Source organism: Chaetura pelagica, unplaced genomic scaffold (genome assembly GCF_000747805.2).
Source record: "Chaetura pelagica isolate M959 unplaced genomic scaffold, ChaPel_1.0 scaffold658, whole genome shotgun sequence".
Taxonomy (NCBI): Eukaryota; Metazoa; Chordata; class Aves; order Apodiformes; family Apodidae; genus Chaetura; species Chaetura pelagica.
The window spans coordinates 514,426-537,428 of NW_009954168.1; the positions used below are offsets into that span (position 1 = coordinate 514,426).

At 45.4% G+C, this 23,003-nt stretch overlaps 1 protein-coding gene across 1 annotated transcript in view; it reads left to right on the forward strand.

The window, feature by feature from the left end:
• The window catches only part of UACA (uveal autoantigen with coiled-coil domains and ankyrin repeats), a 22,663-nt gene extending 2,623 nt beyond the window's left edge, over window positions 1-20,040 (forward strand). Inside the window, exons 2-19 of the mRNA XM_010002829.1 lie at window positions 1,643-1,776; window positions 2,204-2,292; window positions 3,374-3,438; window positions 4,330-4,387; window positions 4,875-4,945; window positions 5,046-5,152; window positions 6,066-6,247; window positions 6,679-6,716; window positions 7,992-8,075; window positions 9,172-9,279; window positions 10,315-10,347; window positions 10,842-10,940; window positions 11,143-11,179; window positions 12,348-12,400; window positions 13,803-16,478; window positions 17,728-17,880; window positions 18,836-18,901; window positions 19,884-20,040. Of these exons, the coding sequence (XP_010001131.1) occupies window positions 1,643-1,776; window positions 2,204-2,292; window positions 3,374-3,438; window positions 4,330-4,387; window positions 4,875-4,945; window positions 5,046-5,152; window positions 6,066-6,247; window positions 6,679-6,716; window positions 7,992-8,075; window positions 9,172-9,279; window positions 10,315-10,347; window positions 10,842-10,940; window positions 11,143-11,179; window positions 12,348-12,400; window positions 13,803-16,478; window positions 17,728-17,880; window positions 18,836-18,901; window positions 19,884-19,955 (4,125 nt within the window). The 3' untranslated portion in view covers window positions 19,956-20,040. The remainder of the gene's footprint in view (window positions 1-1,642; window positions 1,777-2,203; window positions 2,293-3,373; window positions 3,439-4,329; window positions 4,388-4,874; window positions 4,946-5,045; window positions 5,153-6,065; window positions 6,248-6,678; window positions 6,717-7,991; window positions 8,076-9,171; window positions 9,280-10,314; window positions 10,348-10,841; window positions 10,941-11,142; window positions 11,180-12,347; window positions 12,401-13,802; window positions 16,479-17,727; window positions 17,881-18,835; window positions 18,902-19,883) is intronic.
• Window positions 20,041-23,003: the final 2,963 nt, after the last annotated feature.

Genomic DNA, 23,003 nt, shown 5'->3' on the forward strand with positions numbered 1-23,003 from the left:
GGGGGGCGGGGATGAGCGGCCCCCCGGGACCCCCTTGTGTGTGTGTGTGTGTGTGCGCGTGTGAGTGTGTGTGTGTGCGTGTGTGTGTGTGCGCGTGTGTGTGTGTGTGCGTGTGTGTGTGTGCCCGTGTGTGTGTGTGCCCGTGTGTGTGTGTGCCCGTGTGTGTGTGTGCCCGTGTGTGTGTGTGCCCGTGTGTGTGTGTGCCCGTGTGTGTGTGTGCCCGTGTGTGTGTGTGCCCGTGTGTGTGTGTGCCCGTGTGTGTGTGTGCCCGTGTGTGTGTGCGCGCCCGTGTGTGTGTGCCCGTGTGTGTGTGCCCGTGTTGACCTGCGGCATCTCATTGGGAACCAGGCAGTGTCACACTGGATCCCCTGCCATCCCCTGCTGCCTGCTCGTTCCTTTCCCTCCTCCTGACCCTTCAGCAGGCAGATCAGGTCACCAAGCTGGTTTGATGGCTGTCCTCTTGGCATGTTTGCTTAGGGATCAGCTTGCTGGGCAGTTGCAGGGGAGGCTGGTTCCCTGGCCCAAGGCACATGAAGCAGAGGGATGCTTCTCTTGGCAGTGGCCTGTGGCTGTGTGGGGTGGGAGGTGGCCTCAAACTGCACCCTGCAAGTGGATGAGGAACAGCAACTTGTATGGGTTGGTATGGTGAAAATAGTCTCTGCTTGTTGCTTTTTCTGATGTTCTTTCATCAATTTTACATGTTGGATGTGGAAAGGAGTGGAACTTTGATTGAACCTGGAAAACTCATCTGTTCTGGATAAACGTGAACTAGGTTTAGAAAGGGCTGAATTTAGTACTTGTGTTGCTGAACTCTTGAAACTGACTATTTCATCATTGTCCTGGTTGGCTCACAAAGGCCACCTGGTGAGGTCTCAGTGGTACCTTTCCTGTATAAGGGTTGATAGAGGGGAAGTTGTAGCTGCTGTTTTGTCTGCCCCACTGCCTATGAAATATTTTAATGAATGCTGAAAATCTTATACTGAAGATGATCACTTGGATTGGAAGTTGTTGATACTATTTTGGGCTTTAATAACTCCTCCCTTCTCTGCTTCTTTGTGTTACATCTTGTTTGGTAATTTGTCATTTTTGAAGCAGGGATATTGAATATATTGAAATGAAAGACCTGATTTGTTTTATTTAGACTGTTAAAATTCAAGTGATGACAATAAAGACAAACAAGCAGCCTTTCAGTCCTGGCAGCCTCCTGTGGCAGCTATAAATAGCTGATAGCTGGTATCAGATAAGAGGGAACAGGGGGAGATGTGCAAGGGTGACCTCATGTGAGAAGCTGTCGGAAGCTTTCATTTCGGAATGAGGATAAGGAGCCACTGTGTGTGGCTTTGGTTTTAGTCCTGTGAGAACGAAGCAAAATGAGGAGAACCAGAGAGGTCTGGTCCTCAAGGTCTCCTTTAGAAGTGACTTCACTAGCTTGTCTTGGACCACTGTGTGTTCAATCACAGCCTGATTGAAACACTACAGTGATGTTACACATAATAACTAAACCTCCTAACAGGTACAGCTCTGCAAACCAAGGTATTTTTTGTGGAATCCCCCAGTTACAGCTGATTCAGCCTTTCATGGATGTTCCTGTAGTAGATGGGTAGTGCACCACCAGCTCACTTATTCTGGTTCTCTTCCACAGCTGAACACAGACTGGAACAAATATGATGACAGGTTGATGAAAGCAGCTGAGCGGGGCGATGTGGAGAAGGTTTCAGCAATCCTTGCCAAAAAAGGGGTCAGTCCTACCAAACTAGATGTGGAAGGGAGATCTGCGTAAGTAACTGTCAAAATTTGTGCATCTTCCTGCTGCTCCAAACTCTCTTTAATCTATAAATCTGTCATACATCATGTCAGGTTTTAGCCTCATATAAGCTAGAGTGCCGGGTAGCTAGAAAGTGAAACTCTCATAAACAGTGTGGAGATCAGGATTTAATCCTTGCTCTAGCCAGGTTTGCATGTCAAGAGAAATAGAAAGCATGTTGATTTTTCAAGGTAAGTCACTGTTACTCCTCAGGAAAGTTAACTTGTTCCCTCAAGTGATGTCTGCAAAACTGCTCAATGGATTTGGATGCTGCCCAAGGCTGGATTTGTATTGCATAATGCTTTCAGTGTACAGGTGTTTGCTTTGGATTTCCTAGTTCATGTTACTGGGTTTGTGCATAGAACAGTTGTACTTAAGCAAGGTATTTTCTGATTTTAGATTCCATGTTGTAGCATCAAAGGGAAGCCTGGACTGCTTGAACACCATCCTCATTCATGGAGCTGATATCACAGCCACTGATGCTGCAGGTAGGCTTCCTCAGCTGGCAACTTGCAAAGGTTCTCAACTTGGTTAATTCTGGAGCAGAACTCAGCTGAACTACAGGATGGATATCCCTCCTTTCTGTAGTTGGCAAAAACATCCATTATCTGTGTGCCTTGTTTCTGAACTGTGGGGAACCTACAGTTCCTGCCATGGACGTTCATGAATGCAGCAGACCTGAAGAGCTCCAGGGGCATGTATAGTCTGTTCCAGACTCACTGGGGGGGATCAGCATTCTTGGTTGAGAATAACAGTGCAAGAATGGCTTTACAGGGTCTGGGGTTCATTTAAATACTAAGGGCATTTCACTGAGACTTGCAGTATGCACAGTGAGGATGGAAATGAAATGCTGTGGTAGGTGTTTGTGCAGGCGCACTGAGCCCTCAGAACTTTAGAGCCTGTCTGTGCTGCCTTCTGGATTTCCTTGTGTGATACTGGGGGAAGAGGTGGCTGGAAACAGGTGCTAATTTTGCCTCAGCTTGTTTACCTCCTGATTTAATGTGGTTAATGAATATTCTCATTTTCAGCTTCCTTACAGAAGTAACTTACCCTCCTCTTTTCATATGACAGATTATGTTTTTAAATGCTTATGCAGAGTCACTTGCATTATTTTGAAATTAGTTTCGCTAATTAACTTGAATCCTGGTTTCAGTGTCTTTCAAGTAAGAAAAAGCCTGTGTAACAAATAGTGAAGGATGTGCAGGAGAGAGGACTTAGTTACAGCACTGACAAAATTGGTGGGGGTGGACAGGGACTGTTGTACTTAAACTGATCTGAATATTGATCTGAGTGCCAGCAGTCTAGTGACACATTATCTTGGTGTTTCATACATCTGGCACATGATGAGCAGTCATGAAGCACCTGGAATTATGGAGGAGGAGAATGACAGGTTTTTCCCTAGATGAAAAACCATGCTAATGCTTTGGGGAAGTACAAATTAATGTATGAATTAGTGTTATGATTAGTAATAAACTTTCAGAAACAACATGGAGGTGTTAGATTTGCCTGTGGTATTTCTGAATGTGTGTTCAAAACAGATCCTGACTGGATTTTGTTCTCACTTTGCAGGCAGAAACGCACTGCACCTGGCTGCAAAGTATGGACATGCTCTCTGTTTGCAGAAGCTGTTGCAGGTACTGAAAAATACAGCTTGTCTGTTGTCATGGTTTTTATTCCAGAGGCAGAAGAAGGTGCTGTTAAATACACTGATTCAAAATTGGGACATGCCACTAAACCAATTTACATTGTTTTTGAAAATAAGAATCCTGGAAAAAGACATTTTTGTATTAAACACCAGAGGGTGGCTGAAAGGGCTAAAATAAAGAAAATAGACTTTTTTTCCTCTTCACATAGTCAATCAAATCAAGTTGTAGTTTCTACCACTTAATGAAATTGGAGCTGTGTGTCTTTTAAAGATCAGTGTTGCTTTTCTGAGTGTGTTTGCCTGTAGGGACAGTAACACTGGAAAGTTTGCTCAAGAGCAGCACTTTCCTCCAGAGATGGGCATTAATCCATCATCTTTCATTAATGAAACATTATTGGGGGGTTATCTTAGGTTTGTGTGATTTATTTATTTTTTATTTTATTTTCTTCCTGGTCAGTTTATGCTCTTTTGAATTTTTTTGAACTTCTCTTGTGTTCTTTTCATCTTCTGCTCACTTGATGCATGTCACCATGCAGATGTGAATGGTGCATTTTCTGAGGGGTGACAGAACTGGGGCTGATTTGGATAGGGAGGAGGAAATGACAAGGGGTGGAGCATCTTGGTCATAGGGAACAAACATTTGAAAGTGTTTGTGAAAAGTCTGAATTGTGTTTTCTTTGCATGGTCTTCATTTACTTCTACAAGTTTTGATCCATGTGTTTAGAGCACTCAAGTGCATGTACCCAGAGTTCCTTCTTTCATGTGTGTCAACTATAAACTTAGTTTTTTTTTTTTCCTTAAATAGCTTTTTCTTGCTTTAATTTGGACCTCAAAACATTTCATGTTTTATAAGTGCAATCTGGGTTGCTTGTTTTAACAGTTCAACTGTCCAACAGAGAATGTGGATCTTCAAGGGAGAACTGCTCTCCATGATGCAGGTAAAAGGCTGTGCCTGTTGGGTAACTGCAGCATGAACTCGAGATTTGATGAATGGATTCATTTTCAGATGGATCAAGTTCTTACATTAATTTTGGTGGCTGTAGCAGGAGAAAATTGTTTATGTTGTTATGACATTTGTCCTTTGTAACAAACTTGACAGTCTTAGCAAAGGCTGTAGTTCTGAAAGTCTCTGCTGGTACCCATGAGTTTTTTAGTAAAATCATAACCACGTTTCCCCAGCAGTGGTTGAGCAGAGGTGTTAGGTTGAGATACCTTGTCTCTGGGCTGTCTGCACCCTCCTCATGCTGTGCCCTGTGCAGCAGCAGTGTGTGACTTCTTCATGTGCTCTTGAGGTGGTTGTGTGAGAACTGAGCCAGAGTCTTATTGTGATGTGGATGAGCTTTTGTGAAACCAATGCACCCAAGGAGCTGTTGGGGGTTTATTTCCCAGTGCAGTGTAACTTGCTCTTTCTTTTTCTCTTGAAAGCCATGTCAGACTGTTCCTCCAGCATTCAGCTGCTGTGTGATCATGGGGCCTCAGTGAATTCCAAAGATGGGGTAAGCTGCTGTTTGTAGCCCTCTCCTGTACAGACCTGACTGGAGTTCTTGTGCTTCCTACTTCCTCTCCTTTCCTTAATTTCCCCCTCTCTCTCCTCAGGATGGGAGGACACCCCTGGTGCTGGCCACTCAGATGTGTCGTCCTGCGGTCTGTCAGCTTCTGATAGACAGGGGAGCAGATGTGAATGCCAGGGACAAACAAAACAGGTAAGGCACACAGGGTTGTCAGAATGCCTGCTGACATCTGGAGGGTAGGAAGCTGCTCCCTTGCCTGTCAGGCTACAGAACAAACAAACTAAATTCAGTGGAAAAGTACCTGGGATTTAGCTCAGAAGCAGATGTGCTGATTCAGTAATGCAGATAATCTTGGCCTTTTCAAATTGCTTGTTCTTGCATCTACAGTACATATAGGCTAGTTTCTGTCAGCAGAGAAACAACAGTTGTTTTTTTAAGGCCTTGTCTGAACAAAGCTGCATCTTGCACCCTTTGGGGTCAGTATGCAGAACGGGTGGTGACAGCAGTGGCACTGTCAAGTGCTTGTGTCCTCTGAGGGACACTGGAGCCTCTAAAGGCCCTTGAAATATTTGCCCCTGTATTCATGGGAGAGGTCAGGGAAAGGGGTGTTTTCTATTGTAGCTGCTGCTTCTGCCAGCTCTTCCTTGGCAGGCGAGTGCTGGTGGCCCAGGGACCCGAGGCTGCAGTGGGACAAAGCCCAGGCAGGGGCACTGCCTGCCCTGGGGCTGGGGAGTGTCTGGGGGGTACTGCCCGGGTTCCCAAGCACTGCTGGAATTCAGACTCAACTTTGCCTTGTGTTTGTTGTGTCTGGTGATGTTTGTATCTAAGTAGAGAGGAAGTCAAAAAGTCCCATGAGTTTTCAAAACACTGAGTAGCTCTCCCAGGCAGGAGGTTTATGCTGAGTTCCACCAAAGTGCTGCAGGGACAGTGTTTTTTGTTTGCTTTGTGACAAATACTTAAACATTGACTGGATGGCTTTTTAAAGCTTCGTTTCCTCTCTTGATGGAGGAGAGATTCCTCCTTGACTCCCAGCTGTGGGTGTGAAGGATGCTGCTCTGGGAGGCCCAGGCAGCCCGTGTCTAAGAGCCCTCTCTCTCCTCCCCAGGACTGCCCTGATGCTGGGCTGTGAATATGGCTGCAGGGATGCTGTGGAGGTGCTGCTCAGAAATGGTGCAGATGTTAGTTTGACTGATGGCCTTGGTCATGACTGTGCCTACTATGCCAGAATCGCTGACAATATTGACATTTTGGCTTTAATAAAAGCTGCCCTTGAGGATTCCAGCAAAGGTAGGAAGGAATGTGGGTGCAACACTTGGCTGTTCTTTCATTTGAATTGTCTCCTCACTGCTCTGACTTCAGGAGCTGTTCTTTGGAGGGCAGCTGTAGTCCTTGAAACAAAAAGGTGATAAACTGCCTCTTTGGGAGAAGAAAGAAGGATTTTGGTTTCTCCTTGTTTTCAATAAAGCTTTTAAGGTTAATATAGGCTCTGATACCTGAAGTTATTAGCATTGCTGAACCTAGCATTGCAGTGTTGAATTATTTAGCCTTATTTATAGAAGAACATTGTACTTGTGAATGTTTCCATATCTGATTAATTGGGGAGGGGAAATGATTTCTTGAGATGTCCTCTAAGATCAAAACTTGATAAATAGCTGGATGTGCTGCATGAGCCTGGATGAGATGCATTTTTAACTTCCTATTTTTCTTATTTTTTATAGCAAGAGATACCCTGAAAAAAGGGCAGCTTGAACAAAAGGTAAGGCTTGTTATACTGAGCATCTCCTAGGGCTGGTTTCTGGAGGAAGTGAGAGGAGAGACTTCACACTAGTGAAGCTTCATTGTTTTTTAGCATGATGCCCTTTGATTTTCCTGTTGGGGTGAAAGAGCTGCCATACAGGGCCCAGAATGATTAGGGATTTTTTGAGCCTGGTTTGGGGATGGTGTTAGTTTTGATTGAACTTCCTGCTGTTGGCAGCTGGAATTGACCTGTTGTGAACAAGGATCTGGCTTTTGTGTGTCCCTGCAGCACCTTCAAAAGCTCCTTGTTCTGCACAGGTCTCCTGTAGAATTATGCTCCCAATATATGGTGGGGACCCCTTGTGTTTTAAAAACAGGTGGGGGGAATAAAACTGAAGTGGTTTTAATTGACCTAGCGAGATTTTTTCCAAGGTGTTTTTTATTCAAAAACTTCAGTGTATGTATAATCAGAAAGCCTTTACAGGTGCATGATGTGCGTTTTACTGGCCTTCTGCTCTTGCTGTGCAGCTGGCCTAGGAAGGCCATGAGTAAAACTGCCCTCTAAGTTACTGAGGAATGTGCAGTGTTCTCTTTCCAACAGCAGTGCCTCAATTTGAAGTACCTCATTTGATAGAGGACTATGTAGTAATTGTGAAATACTTCCAGGTTCTGTAATTTCAAGGGTAATAATCCTGACTAAATGCCTGGTGCTGCTCAGCAGTGCTGGTAATTTAAGGTTTGCCCTGCTTGTGTAGGCTGCAGGTCAGACCAAACTTCTTGTGCATGTTGGCTCCTTGCCACATCTTTGTACTGCAGCACAGCTCTGAGCCTGAGATGTGATTGTCAGGTCTGTTCAATCTGCTCAGAGAGGCTTTGGAGAGACTTCCAGTGCAAGAGCAATGTCCTAGCTGGGTGAAATTGGAAGAGGGGAGAACATAAGCTGCTTAGGTGAGAGCGCTGAGCCGCTGTGCTGCTGGCACTGCTGAGGGGCTGGGGAGGGTTGTGCTCTGCACAGCCAGCTCAGTGGCTTTTAAATTCTTAGCTGCATATGTAGCCGAGAAGATTCCCTCTAATCAGATAGTGTGTCTGGTTCTGTTGGGAGCACATCCCGTGCTGTGCACGCTGAGGGCTGGAGCTGGGCCGGGCGGCCGGTGCTGGCTGGGGAGCAGCCTGAGGAGCTTGGCCATCCTGCCCCTCAGTGCCCTCTGAACTGAGAGTAGCCCCTGCCCCCGGACGTGGGTGTCTTCAGAGAGCCCCAGGAACACAAACTAACGCTTCACTCCTGCAACAACAGGTCCCTCATCTGTCCCAGAAGCGGAACTGGCTGCGGGCGCAGGAGGGGAGCGCGGGGCTGAGCGAGGGGGGCCCGGCTGCCCAGGTGAGGGGCTCGCTGGCCGGGGGGCCCCAAGGAGCAGCCGTGCTCCTCAGCTGGGCTGCTGGCTGAGGGAGCCTTGCCAGGGCCATGAAGGCCACATACATTGCTGTTTACTTAGCAGCTTGTGGCATGACTGGCATGGGGCAATTATGCAGATGAGCTGGGAGCTTTTTCAGGAAAAAAAGCTTGTGTAACACAGGGATGCAAGTCTCTTCATGCCTTGCCCCTGCCCATCTCTGAGCCTCCTCTGCCCTGCTCCTGCCTGCAGTGGAATCACAGGGTCACAAACCAGGAAGTTCTATTTTTAACATTCTCAAGAGAGGTGTTTACTTAAGTGTCTTACTAAAAACAAGCTGGATAATAACTGCTCTACTAACTAGTATTAATTTTCTCATCCTGTTGCTATGTCATTACAGTTTTCAAAAAGGTAAACAGTGTTTAAGCTATGGAGAATAAACCACTGGAAAATGGAAGCCTGCATTCTGGAATACTTTGTAATAAAAAGATAAAGATCTTTAATCCAACCCTCTGGTTTGAGCTAAGGTAGTTACTATAGTTAAGGCAGTGATTACCAGGCAAGAGTTAAACATGCTTTATTGTTTGCATGTGAGCACTGGGCTGACTGATGGCACAAGGAGCTCCCATCTCATGCACTGGGTTTGTTCTGTGTTACTGGAGTGATTCTGTGGCTGCTGGAGCAGTGGCCACGTTTAAAGGCTGCTGTTTCATGCCAGGAAGACACTTTTACACCTTCTGCTGCAGTGGTTGGATTTCAGGAACTGTTTTCACATTAGTTATTTTTACTTGTTAATAGACAGTGGATAAGCAGCTTCTTGAGTGGTGTCAGCACTGAATGTGACCCTCCCTGCTCATGCTTTCAGAACCTGTACTTGCACTTACACCAGAATGAGTCTAGAGCTTTTATGTAAATTTCAGAACGAAGCAGACCTTGAGTAAGGACACAGAATCATTAGGGATCTTGTTAGGCAAGGCTTTGTCTTTACTGACTGTTAAAATTGTGCCTCAGATTCTTTAGTTTCCCAGTGTGTGTGTAGTGTGGTGGTTGTGGGTTCCTTAAATTCAGTCTTTTACTTTTTAGGACTTGGAGTTGGAAAATCAAGATTTGAGAGACAGGATGAGAGAAGTGCAAGAGGAGCAGAGGATGCTGCTGGATAGAATCAGTGGGCTCCAGCTGCAGCTGAATGAGGTAAACCTGGTGTTGGAATAACCTGGCCTGGGAGCTCTGATAATGACCTGGTGCTGACAGGGAGGGCTGGTAGAAGTAGAAATGGAAGCATGTGGAATTAATATGTGGTCTTCACTGCTTTCCTGTCAATTATTGTTGTGTCACTGTCATCTTCTTCTGCTGCACAAGCTTTTAGTCTTATAATGATGCTCAAAATGTGAGCAGAGCTCTTACAATGTCATTCACCTCCTACGTTTGAGCAGCAACGTTTATGGCTGCACTTTGCAAGGCAAGGGGAACTGTGAGGTGTTGGCATCTTGTAATTTAGAGAGTAAACTTCCTCTGTACAAGTAAATGCAGATGCTGTGTGTCAGTGCCCTGTCATAGCCACTGCTTGTCTTCCAGCTCTTACTGTAAGTGGAAACACAGAAGAATCTTCAATTAGCAAAACCAGAAACTTGAACAGGGAAATTTTCACTCAAATTTGAAGTCTTTTTTTAAAAAGCTCCCTCTTCTTGGTCTAAATGAGCAGTACAGCTGAGGAAGAAAATAAAAACAAGACTTTTTTTTTTTTTCTTTTGAAGAGCCTCATGTTCCTTCACTGGATTTTTGCAGAGGTGCATTCTAAAACTGTAGGCAGTTTCCCCTAAACCTGGCTCATGGATAGGCAGACTGTTGCTTTTTGGAACCACTTGACTTGTCTGAACTCTCTCAAGAATTGCCTTCATGAAACAAAACAGAAATGCAGACTGACTTTTTTTACTTTCCCAAATCAGCAATCTAGCAATCTTGTACTGAAAAACTGTGTTTGCTGCCTCAGTATGATCTGGAGAACTGAGGAGAGATTCACATTCCCTAACGTGCAGTTCAGGAGACATTGCTCTGCCAAGCATCCTTGTTTTCTGTCTCTTTATTTCTCCTGCCAGAGGTTGGATGGTAAATGGAAGGGGAACAGTTAGAACCGTGTAGACTTGTCAGCTAATGAGCTGTGTATGAGCCCCTTAAACTTTATTGAGAAAATGATTTGTGGGGGAATTGTTTTTGTTATTTTTGCAGGAGCAAATGTTTGCAGAAGATCTTGAACACGAGGTATGATACATCAACTTAAAGTGTAACACAACTGTGGAGAAGAGGAGGAGACTGTTGCATTTAATCAGACTTAAAGCTATAGAGGAAAGAAAAGCTGTAAATGCTAAATTAAATACCTACTGATGTCTACTCTGTTTATACAGCTGCACAGCATTTATATTGCTAGAAATAATACATGTAATCCCTGTGGCACCTTTTAAAGCAGGCTTCATGTTAAAAGGTTCTCTTCAGTGACTTTCAGTGATACAAGACTAATAAATGTGAAAAATCAAACAATAGCAAGCTATGTTGGTGCCTATTCCCTTGACTCCTCCTTCAAGATTCCTCTGGTAAAGAACCAGTGTTGGGGCAGAACTTCAGAAGCAAAAATGTGGGGATTCTTTCAGTGCTGATCTTGGCTGAATTTCTCCCTAAACGTTTTTAGAATTTGCTTGGGATCTTATAAATCCAGCAGTTCTTGTGGCTTTGGCTATTTGGCACTCTTTCTCTTTCAGAAAGATGAGCTGAAGAAAATCCTAACCACCAAGGAAAAACAGCAGGAAGAAAGCTTAAGGACTATTGAAGCTCTCAAAGCTAAACTCAAATACTATGAAGTATGTTAATTGATTAGAAATGCAATATCAAAATTGGTATTTACAGTAGTAAATACTTGAGCAATTTTAAATTATTGAAAGTCTTGAGTGGTTGTCTCACTGACAAAGTTTTCCATGCCCTTTAGTCCCTAGCTTAACATTGAGCTGAAAATGCATTTCAGATTTTTGCTACATCTTTGTGTTTCTTGCTGTTTGCTTTTAGGCTGACTTTGTGGGATCTGGAAGTAACTTTGGTAACAGTAAGTAAACTTAGTTCTTGGAACTTGCCACACGTGGTGCAGTGTTGAGTTGCATGGGGTGGGGGGGCTTGTGGCATCTCTTGGTCTTGCCATGGTGTGTGCCCACCCCTCAAACCTCCAGTGCCTGACAGGGCTTCCAGGAAAGCTGGGGGGGAAGGGCTTTTGACAAGGGCTTGTAGTGAGAGCAGGAGGGGAAATGGATTAAAACTGGAAGAGGGGAGATTTAGGTGAGATATTAGGAAGAAATTCTTTGCTGTGAGGGTGGTGAGAGCCTGGCCCAGGCTGCCCAGGGAAGCTGTGGCTGCCCCATCCCTGGCAGTGTTGAAGGGCAGGTTGGATGGGGCTTGGAGCAGCCTGGGCTGCTGGGAGGTGTCCCTGCCCATGGGGGGTAGCACTGGATGGGCTTTAAGGTCCCTTCCAACCCAGAGCAGCCTGTGACCCAAAGTGCAGTGTGTGCCCCAGGGGCAGGCACTGCTGATCAGTCTCCCAAGTGGCTGCTCCTGTGAGATGTGCATTCTAGCTCTGCTGAGCCTTCTGGTAATGTGAAGAACAAGCTGCACAAGATCTGTGCTTCAAGCTGAGTCTTCCCTGTGCTATTCTTCATATCCTAAACAATGCTCAGGGCCAGCTCATGACAAGGGAGCTGTGGTCCTGCTGGAAGCTGGAGTGTGGATAGGTTGGAGGGCAACTCCAAGCTCAAGGCCTCAGCCTGCACCTCTATTAGATATTATTCAGTGTCCAGAAACTAAAGTCTCTCTGCATCCAACTTGTTACAGGCCTGCCTTGCACTTGAGTAACTCAGAATGTTACTTCATCTGTCAGGAGCTGGTGTGAGAGCTGTTTGGCTGCCTGTCAGGAGGGATCATGTATTTGCAGTGCCAGGGGATGCTTCTCCCTGGTGGCTTCATGTGCTGGGCCATGTTCTGTTTTGCAGAACAAGACCCAGCCTGGCACTCTAGGGGTATGTTTTTGTTACTGGGGGTTTGTCCAGGCTTCCTGTGTGACTTAATTCAGGAGAAGCTGCTTTAATGCCCAGGACTTAAGCAGCAGCCTTCAGCCAGAGCAGGCCCAGGGGATGCAGTGAAGTTGGGAGGGAAAATCAAGAGTTCTTGTGATTAAGTTACTGTCTTTTAAAGAGAGACTAAATCTGTTTGCTTTGTAAATCCAGGAAAAGAAGATTTATTACTTAAACAAAGCCAAGCGTTTGCTGTGGAATCACAGGTAATAAATATTTTGCCACTGGAGACAATTCTAAGATAGTTATGCTTGGGAAAGATAAAGATTCTGAAACGTACACGAAGTGACATCGCGTCTGAGCACCAGTTGCTCAGTATTTGCTGTGTTTAGTTTTAACAGCTGGTGCCCTCTAGGGTTCCCGTGTGACATAGCTCTGAGTGCTGGGAGCTGTTGGTGCTGCAGGGGCTGCTCTGTGCTGAGCATCCTTAAAACCACATCAACAGGCTGCTGGGTCAGCAGTCACGGTGTCAAGTGCAATTGGGTTTTCATCTCCCTAAGCTTTTTTTCTACTTGAAATTCAGCTAAAATTCAGAATGCTTTTCATGCCAGCTATACAAGAATTTGCTGATAGCTACCCACCTTTTAAACTAACAATTCAGTTATAAGCCAGGTCCATCAGACCTCAGTGTGTCAGATATGACAGGGCTTGTTCCTAACTGACAAGCTGTTCTTACATGTGAGTATTTCAGCTGGAATGCTTCCATCAGGGATGGCTAGAAATCTCTGCAGCCTCTGCCTTTTCTGCCAGCTTTCACCAATGTGTTTTATATGTTTTACTAGTAACAAAGAAAAATTCAGTCTCTTCTGCCACGTTTTACATAAGATTATTCCAATTTTATTTCTAGTTGACGTTTAAAATTAGCTGATGTGCAATTAAAAAAAACAAGTGGAGGGGTGGGCAAAAAAAAAACAAGAAAAAAACCCAACAAACAACAAGCCAGGCTGTGTCCCAAGCAGGAATCAAGTGGCTTTAAGGCCCTTGTGTCTGGAAGCCACACACTGCTTTCTGGTCTTGAGAACACTGAGGTCACTGGAGGAGGCCTGTGGCTTGTAACAGCCACCATGACTGGTGGTGCAGCCCAGGTTGGCAGTGACCATGTGGCAGGAGGGCAAAACTGGTGGTTTTGAGCTGCTCTTTACTGGCCAGCAAATGAAATGACTGTTTTCCTCAGTCTTTTCAGAGAGAAGGTTCTGTGAACAATGATGTATTCAGTTCTGATTCCCTTTAAAATTACATTCACGTGCTTGAGAGACAGGGGAAATCTCTTCATAAATTCAGTTTCTTCTAGCAGGTGAATGATCAAGTATGAACAACAAGGGAGATGAAGTGGTTGTCCTGTACCTGCACTTGACTGTCAGTAGGGCCTGGTGGGTGGCAGGCAGCAGTGAGAGCTGTGTTCAAGATCTTTACTATTACAAGCTGAGATACTTGTGTTCTGTAACGGGTGCAAGGATGAGTTAGTGTGTTTCTGGGGAAAAAGTCTTGGACAGATGTTATGCTCATATAAGCTCAGTGCTGGGCCAAGACAGGGATCTGTGTAACAGCTCATGTCTGACATGTCAAACCTGTAAACTTGGATCTGCTTCTGTGCCAATTTATCTTCAGTCCAGGTCTATGCTGAGACCCCTGGAGCTCTCCCTGCCTAACCAATCATCCACTTCAGAGAAGGAAACTTTAAAGAGAGAACTTGACAGCATGAGGACCTGCTATGGTGCAGCAAAAGAAGAAATCAGCAAACTGCAGAGGGAACTGTCTCATAAGGCCTCTGAATGCAAAGCTTTGGCAGCAGAGTGTGACAGAACCAAGGCAGAATCTGATGGGCAGATAAAACAACTGGAAGATGCTTTAAAAGATGTACAGAAAAGAATGTTTGACTCTGAAGGCAAAGTCAAGCAAATGCAGACCCACTTTCTTGCTCTGAAGGATCACCTGGCTAATGAAGCTGCTTCAGGAAACAGTAAGCTGACAGAGGAGCTGAGGGATCAGCTGAAGGAGATGAAAACAAAGTATGAAGGAGCCTCTGCTGAAGTGGGAAAGCTAAGGAACCAGATTAAGCAGAATGAATTGCTGGTGGCAGAGTTTAAGCGAGATGAAGGAAGGCTGGTGGAGGAGAACAAAAGGTTGCAGAAGGAACTTGTGAAGTCGGAGATGGAGCGAGATAAAAGGGGGAGAAACGTGGTGGAGTTAGAAGGGCAGCTGGAAGAAACAGCAGCAAAGTTGGCCCACTCTGTGCCTTCAGAGCAGTTTGAAAACATGAAGAGTTTGTTATCAAACCAAGTGAGTGAGAAAGCAAAGAAGTTAGCAGAGATGGAAGGAGAGCATGAGAAACTGCAGGCAGAGATCCTGCTTTTAAAGAGGGAATCTGAGAGTCAGAAAGCTAAACTTGCTCAGCATGTGAAGCCAGAAGACCATGAACGGATGAGGAGTGGGTTTGAGCAAAAAAGTGAGGAACTTGGGAAGACTGTTTCTGAACTGTCACAGAAGAATCAGACTCTGCAGAAAGAACTTGAAAGATTGCAGGTTGATAACAAGATGCTTAAGCAGCAAGCCCAAGTGCTAAAAACTGAAATTAAAAGCCAGAATGTGCCTTTAAAAATTCATGAAGAATTAAAGAAAACAAATGATCTGACTGTTAATAACCTGACCAAAAAGCTTTTTGAAATAACAAAGAAGTACAATGAAAGCAAAGCAGAAGCTGAAAAGCTGCTGGTGGAGAAAGACAGCTTAAGTGAGAGTATCAGCCACTTCCAAGCTGTGTACCTGACTCCAGAGCAGCACAAAAAAGAAGTGGAGGCTTTAAAATCTAATGGCATTGAACTTGAAAAGCAGCTTATTGAGCTTCAGAAAAAATATGATGACGAACAAGCAAAAGTGTGCAAGCTAGTTTCTGAAAATGCAGCCATAAGAGAGACTCTCAGGGATCAGTATGTGTTGGCTACAACCCATGAGGAGGTTAAAACAGTCTTGAATAACACACTGGAACAGACCACCAGGGAACTGTCAGAGCTGAAGGAAAAAACTGAAGCCATAAAGCAAGAATTCATGAGGGTAAATGAAGAAAACGGAACTTTGAAAAATAAGGTGAAAGTCTTACAGGATCAGTTACAAACTGAGTGTATAAGCTTAAAAGATCATGAAACTACAGTGACTGCTTTAAAGAAAAGCATGCAAGAGCTCCAGGAGAGCAATGTTGGGGTTATGGAGGAATACAAGAGGGGTCAAGAAGAAATTGTCCAGTTGCACGTGGAAATAGAAGCTCAAAAGAGGGAGCTGGACACAATTCAGGAGTGCATCAAGTCCAAATATGCCCCAGTTGCCTCCTTTGCAGACAGAGAACAAAGCTTTGAAGCCACAGTAAAGGGGCTGGAAGCCCAGTTGCAGGAGCAGATGCAGAAGTGCAGAGTGAGCGAGGAGGAAAACAAGAAGTGCAAAGAGGAGAATGAGAAGCTCAGGAGTGGAGTTCTGTCCATCCAGAGTGACTTGCAGCAGAACTATGTCCTCGCTGAGAAGTCCCGTGAGGTGGAGAAAATGTTCACAAGCAAAATGGGGGAGCTGAATAAGCAGCTGAGAGAATTGCTGCAGAAATACAGGGGTGCAAAAGGAGAGAAGGAGGAGCTGCAGGAGAGCATGGAGCAGGCTCAGCATCCCTCAGGGGAGCAGCTGGAAGCCCTGAAGGAGGCTCTTGGTCACACGGTGCAGGAGCTGAAGGAAGCGCTCAGGAGTGCGAAGGAACGCTATGATAAAGAAACACTAAAAGTAGGAGAACTACAGCAGGAACTGTCAGATCTAAAAAAGTCTTCAGTACCTTTGGTAGAATACAGGCAAATGAAGGAGGTGCTGGAAGGAGAAATTGCAGCAACCAAAACCAGCTTGAAAGAAAAGGAAGAAGAAAACCGGGTTAAAAGTGAGGAGGTCGCGAAGCTGCGGTCTGAGGTCCAGCTTGCCCAGCAAGCTGTGGCTGACCTGGAGAGCAAAGACGTGGTTGACATGTCAGAATACAGATCCATGAAGACTGCTCTGGAGGCTCAGATGAGCTGTGTAGCTGAGAACTTGTCTGAGATGCAGAGGAAGTACGAGGCAGCCTGCGAGGAGGCCGTGCAGGCCAGGAGGAGTGAGCTTTCCTTGAAGGATGAGAAGGAGCTGCTTCAGCTAAGGAGCTGCAGCATTGAGCAAGAAATTAAAGACCAGAAAGAAAGGTGTGATAAATCCTTGACAACAATTATTGAATTGCAGAAGAGAATACAGGAATCTGCAAAGCAGGTGGAAGCCAAGGATAACAAGGTAGGATGTGTCAGTTGCTGCTCTTGACATCTTCCTTTTATTGGGGAGGAACTGGACTTCAAACACATCTACTCAGGTATCAAGCAGGACTTTGTGTACTGAGCATTAGGTGCCCAGTTCTGCTAAGCTGAAGTCCTGCTTTTGGGGGAATTATACCAGATTCTTCTAATTTCTCATATATTTCAGCCATTACATGTAGTATTTGAACTCTGATGAAACTTCCAAGCTGAATTTCAGACTTCTGGGGTATAAACTCATTCTTCTGCTGGAGCTGTATTTGTTTAGTATCCCCATCTTGCCTCTGGTCTTTGTCCTTTTTAGAAATCAGAGCAAGAATTATCTCCAGAGCAGAGGACGTTTCTGTCCCTGGCTCCAGAGTTCAGTCCTCTACACCTCACATTTCAGTGCTGGGCAGCAGAATGTAAACAGTGTCAGCATGTCATAGGATGGTTTGGGTGGGAGGGACCTTAAAGCCCATCCAGTCCCAACCCCTGCATGGGCAGGGACACCTCCCACCAGCCCAGGCTGCTCCAAGCCCCATCCAACCTGCCCTTCAACACTGCCAGGGATGAGGCAGCCACAGCTTCCCTGGGCCGCCTGGGCCCGGGTTCTGCTAAGCTGAAGTCCTGCTTTTGGGGGAATTATACCAGATTCTTCTAATTTCTCATATATTTCAGCCATTACATGTAGTATTTGAACTCTGATGAAACTTCCAAGCTGAATTTCAGACTTCTGGGGTATAAACTCATTCTTCTGCTGGAGCTGTATTTGTTTAGTATCCCCATCTTGCCTCTGGTCTTTGTCCTTTTTAGAAATCAGAGCAAGAATTATCTCCAGAGCAGAGGACGTTTCTGTCCCTGGCTCCAGAGTTCAGTCCTCTACACCTCACATTTCAGTGCTGGGCAGCAGAATGTAAACAGTGTCAGCATGTCATAGGATGGTTTGGGTGGGAGGGACCTTAAAGCCCATCCAGTCCCAACCCCTGCATGGGCAGGGACACCTCCCACCAGCCCAGGCTGCTCCAAGCCCCATCCAACCTGCCCTTCAACACTGCCAGGGATGAGGCAGCCACAGCTTCCCTGGGCAGCCTGGGCCAGGGTCTCAGTCTCTTGGCCAGTGTGATGACAAGCTGGGACACAGACCCTTCAGTGCTTGCTGTTCTACATCAGTCTTAAAAAAACTGTTAAAGAATATTAGTTTTCAGTCAGGGAGCCACCCTTCAGTGATGCTGTGTGTGCTTTCTTTGAAGATCACAGAGCTGCTGAACGACGTGGAGCGGTTAAAACAAGCCCTTAATGGCCTGTCCCAGCTCACCTACACCTCTGGGGTCCCCTCCAAGAGGCAGAGCCAGCAGGTGGAAATGCTCCAGAACCAAGTGAAAACCCTGCAGCAGCAGCTGGCTGTAAGTAACTGTGCCAGGTGGAGGCTGGAGGGTGGCAGCATTGCTCAGCCTCCTGTAGAGACCAGGAAAGGTGCCCGTGGTCACTGGAGCACGGGGGCTGAGTTGGCAAAAGTAGAATAGCAGGGAATTATTTTTTCCCCCCTCAACTACTTGCTGCTTTAAATTTGTCTGCCTTCTGCATGTTAGAATTGCAGCCTTTGGGAACTTTTCCAGATGAAAAGGACACGGGCAATTTAGAGAGGATGTTCTTAAGAGATCTGCTGGTACAGTTCATGCCAGGAGTGTTTCTGTACACAATTTCCAGCTTCATTTTTGTCTTGCAAAACCTACCAGCTGTGTATTTTCTCAGTTGGAAAGAGGGGGGGGGCAGTCCTTGCTTAATGGTTTGGTTTTGTGTTCCCTTGTCTGCAAACACAGTGAAGTGTGTTGCTTATCATTAAGTACTGACAGCAAAGGGGAACACTTGGTGATGACTTCTGTGACTTTGTGCACAAACAGGTTTGTGACCCCTGTGACTGCAGTAAGGCTCATCACCCAGCTGCCTGTGTGAGCAGCCAGTTACTCCTAAATCTGTGCAGGAGGATACATCTGCAGTAGTATTTGCAGGGATGACCCTTAGAAGGCAGTGTTCCTGAGTAGGGTGGTTTTACACAGAGGTGATGCTATTGATGGAGCAGGTTTTTCATCCCAGCCTGACATCCAGGCTGACACACACTGGATCAGCCAGTCTCTGAGAACCTTTCAGCAAAGCTTCATTGCTTACTTTTGGCAAAGCAGAAGTGAAGCAGTGACATGTTCCTTGATTAATGGAGGGGATATGGCTGCATTGAACCTTGAAATCCTGCTCTGGCTACTCTGAGGGCACAACACCAAGCCCACAAGGCTGGGCAAGGAGGGCAGGGGTAAAAATATGAAAAATGGGATGACCTGACCTCCTCCTCTCCTCTTTCTGCAGGATGCTAAGAGGCAGCATCAAGAGGTGGTTTCAGTCTATCGGACACATCTTCTCAGTGCTGTACAGGTAGGAGTGTCCCAAGCCCAGGTTGGTTTACTCTGTCACTTCAGTGTAGGGATTCTTGAGATATGTTTCTGACTGAGGAAATCCTCAAATTTGAAACTAGTACCAGGTGCCTGTTTTCATGTTGAGGCTTTTAATTTAGAATGGACTGACTGGACAAAAAAGCAATTCTGCCATCTTCTGATCACCATGTGTCTGCATGTAACTGTGTGTGACAACACCCTGCTTCCAGGGGTGATGGGAACACGTCAGGAATTCTGCATCCTAGGTAGTGCTGGAGAGAAATCCAGCAGAAGTTGGAAGCTTAATGCATCTACTTATCCTCTGGCTCTCCCTGAACAAAGTGCTGATCAGCTAATTCAGGTCTTGTGACTTCAGATACCTAATGGTGCAGAGGAGGAACTGTTGCTACAGCCTTGGGCTGTGGAGGCCAGAGGACTGGAACAGGAGTTTTTTTTTTCCCCATCATACTCTCATAAAGGGAACTGCTGTGTCAGAGAGGCAGACCCTCATAGATCATGGGATGGTTTGGGTTGGAAAGGACCTTAAAGATCATCCAGTCCCACCCCGGCATGGGCAGGGACACCTCCCACCAGCCCAGGCTGCTCCAAGCCCCATCCAACCTGCCCTTCAACACTGCCAGGGATGGGGCAGCCACAGCTTCCCTGGGCAGCCTAGGCCAGGCTCTCACCACCCTCACACTAAGGAATTTCCTCCCAGTGTCTAGCCTAAATCTCCTCTCTTCCAGTTTAAATCAATTTCCCCTCCTCCTCTCACTACAAGTCCCTGTCCAAAGTCCTTCCTCAACCCTCCTTTCTCTCAGGAGAGGGAAAAACAGTATTCAGATTTTCCCAGAGAGGTGAAAATACAACAACAAGTAGAGACCTTTGAGTAACTTGGAAGAATCTCTTAATGTTAGTGAGGGATGGTTGACACCCTATGGGATTTTTAATTATTCTTTTAACCAAGTGTTTGCTTGCTCTAGGGTCACATGGATGAAGATGTCCAAGCTGCTTTGCTGCAGATCATTCGGATGAGACAGGGGCTTGTTTGCTGACCTGCTTAGTGCCATTGCTCTTGAAGGCTGCTGCACTTTGTAGGAGGGCTGTGCTTACACCAGTGAGACCCTGCATGAGATGTATGCAGTGCTGCTGATACAGCTGCTCTTAGAACCTCCAAATAGGAAACGACTTAGAAAGCTGAAATATTTTTTTCCTGTAAAACAGTAGGATAGGGTTGCTAAGTTTCAGATCTGGTACTTTTCTCATTAGCTAAATAAAAGATGTAGAACATCTTTTGAAGTGATAACCAGCTGACTGTCAAAATGATGACATAGGAGTGAGATTATTTTAATGTCTGATTGACCACTTACTAAAGCAAGGAAACTCCAGTTTATCCTACAACTTGAACTCTCATGGTATGGTTAAAAATAAACTGTGTTGAAATGAGCTTGGCTAAGTATTGTAGCTGTATTATCTCCTTTAGTGATTAAGAGAAAGTGGCTGGTTAGTCACATAAGCTGATCAGGACACCCCAGTGTGCTCAGGAAGTTGGCTGCAGAGGCAGATGAACTGTTTGGGTGTGTGTTGTAACTTGGCTGGCCAGGTTACAGACTTTATTTAAATAAAGCTTAAAATGTAGTGCCTTTGCTTTTTGCAGGACTTTTAAAATTCAGGTTTTCCAGCAAAGCACTGACTCCTGTGCTTGCCCCTCCCTTCTCTCTTCCCCCAGGTTTTTCAGGAGTAGTTTGCAATATTGATCACTGGAGGCTAAAACAGGGGCTGGAGTTTGCAGAGCAGCATTTTGATCTCAGTGCACTAGTCCTGCTTCTGTCTAATTGCATTCTTCATTAGGCCCAGTCTGAGTGCAGGCTGAGGAGCTCATGAAGCTGCACACTGGGGAATTCAGGGATTGGATTTTCAAACACTATCTCCTGGAAACTTTGGGTATTTTCTTAGCTGTAAATTATGGGCTGTGATCTTATTTATGGGGAAGATGCAAATAGTGAGGGTCAATGAACTGAGAAATTTTATTTGCTTGGAATCTACCTATTAAAAAAGACAGGGCTTAATTTTTAACTGAAGGATGATGTTCCCATAAGCAAGTTTTATGAACTGAACCATGAAACTCGGGACTGTTCAAAGGAAGCAGCTGAACAGTGAGCCAGGTGCACGTGGCTGTTCCAGCAGAGCAAGCAGGGGAAGTGCTGCCAGCACCTTCTTCACTTCAGCCCATTTGGTTGGGAGCAGTTGCTTGTGACAAGCAGGAATCTGGCATCCTGGTGCAGAACCACCTCCCTGTTCCATCTCCCTGAAAAAGAAGGGCTGGAGGCAGAGTGCAGAGTTCTGTGCTTCCTGGTAGCTCACCTTGCAGCCTGGGGGCTCTTTTTGTTAGGACTATTATGTTTGTTTCCTTCTTGCCCCTTTTTGGGCAGAGTCTTGTTGTAGAATTGAGCTGCCACATAGAGGAGGATACAAACACAGTGATGATTATGCAGAGCAGTTTTATTATATAAATACACTTAATATATTTACTAAATGTGTCTGTAGTTCAACAGATCTACTGCTGCTTTCCTTTAATTTCTTAGAGGACTATTACAGAAAACATCTCAGTATATGTTACTTTTTAGCCAAATTCTTTTATGATTGCATTACTTGAAACTCTTAGAGAGAAACTGTTTTGATATACTAACTCTGGCATATTTTGATATTGTATGTTTCCTAACTGGGGGAGCTCTATGTATGTTTTCCTAAATTTCTCCCATATTATATTAGCAATAAAAATGTTTTCTTCTTTTTATTGTAGTGGTCAATTCTGTTAAAAGTTGAAGGAATGTCAATGGTTTGGGACAGTCTGGGTAGTGAAGGACACTGAACTGACTTGAATGCTCTGGAACACCAGGTAACACCTGGTTTTCAGATGTCCACTGGGATTACTGGGCTTTTCTATCTGCTTCCAGAGTTTATAGTTGGTAAAATTTGGATTTTATTGCTGGGGACTCAAAGCTTGTACCAGTTCCTCAGGGCAAGCTGGCTGCCACCTCTGTCACTAGGCTTGGGAGTGAGCCAGCCAAGCCTCACTGCTACTGTTAATAGAATGAATTCACTTAATAACTGACCCTGCTACCTAATTTCATGCTAAGCAGACTTTGCAGAGTCATTTCTTAGCATGGCCAAAGTCTGTTCCTTTGGTGTGAGCTGAGGATGAAGGACTCTCTGCTTTCACCAGGAGCTTAATTTATTTGTGGTCGTTTGGATTGTCTCCTCCAGCCAGTGGGACATGAAAAAGACTGAGGTGGTGAAGTTGTCAGGGGATGAACACAAGGTGAAACTTCACTGTAGTCAAACAATGACAGGAGCAGTGTTTTATTCCTTGGATCTTTAAAGGAGTTCCTTGTGTTCTAAGTAAGCAGGAGCTCTCTTAAGGGTTCTTGGAGATCTCTAACTTGACCTTGGGAGGGAAAAAGTCATGAGCATCTGTGGGTTGGAGGTATTTCTGAAGAGGAACTGGCACTTGGGTGGAACTGTTTCCAGATGTGTGTCTGAAGCCTCCCCCTGCCAGCAGAGCTGAGGTTTCTCCTCATCTTAATGACTTTGCAACTTCAACCCAATGTCCTGTTACTTAAAGCACAAACACCATTGCTGGCCTCATCTGTGGCAAGAAGTGTTTGCTTTTTAAGTAATTAAAATTGCCATTTTCCTGTGAAAGACGGGTTGGTACCTGGGAGTGGGAAGTTGTGTGAATATTTTGGTTGTGCTTTTTTGCTTTTTAAAAATGTTTCCTTAATACTCCTCTGTATCTCCTGTTAATATGATACTAGAAAGGAGATGATTAAGTTGAGGAACTGCTGCTTTTGCATGTGTGTGGGTGGAAGGGAACCCCCCAAGCCCCACTGCAGATCTCCTGGGGTAACATTTCCCTTGCAGATCAGCAAGGAGCTGCTTCTGAGGAGCTGTGCCACGGAGCTGCTGCCAGCCTGGTGGCAGGAGGCACCTGGGGATTTTTTACCTGCAGCCACTTTGCCCTTTGCATAGCACTGCTCTTAACAGCAGGGTTGTGCTGGGGAAGGAAGTCCTGCCTGGACTTTAAACTACTTCATAAATCA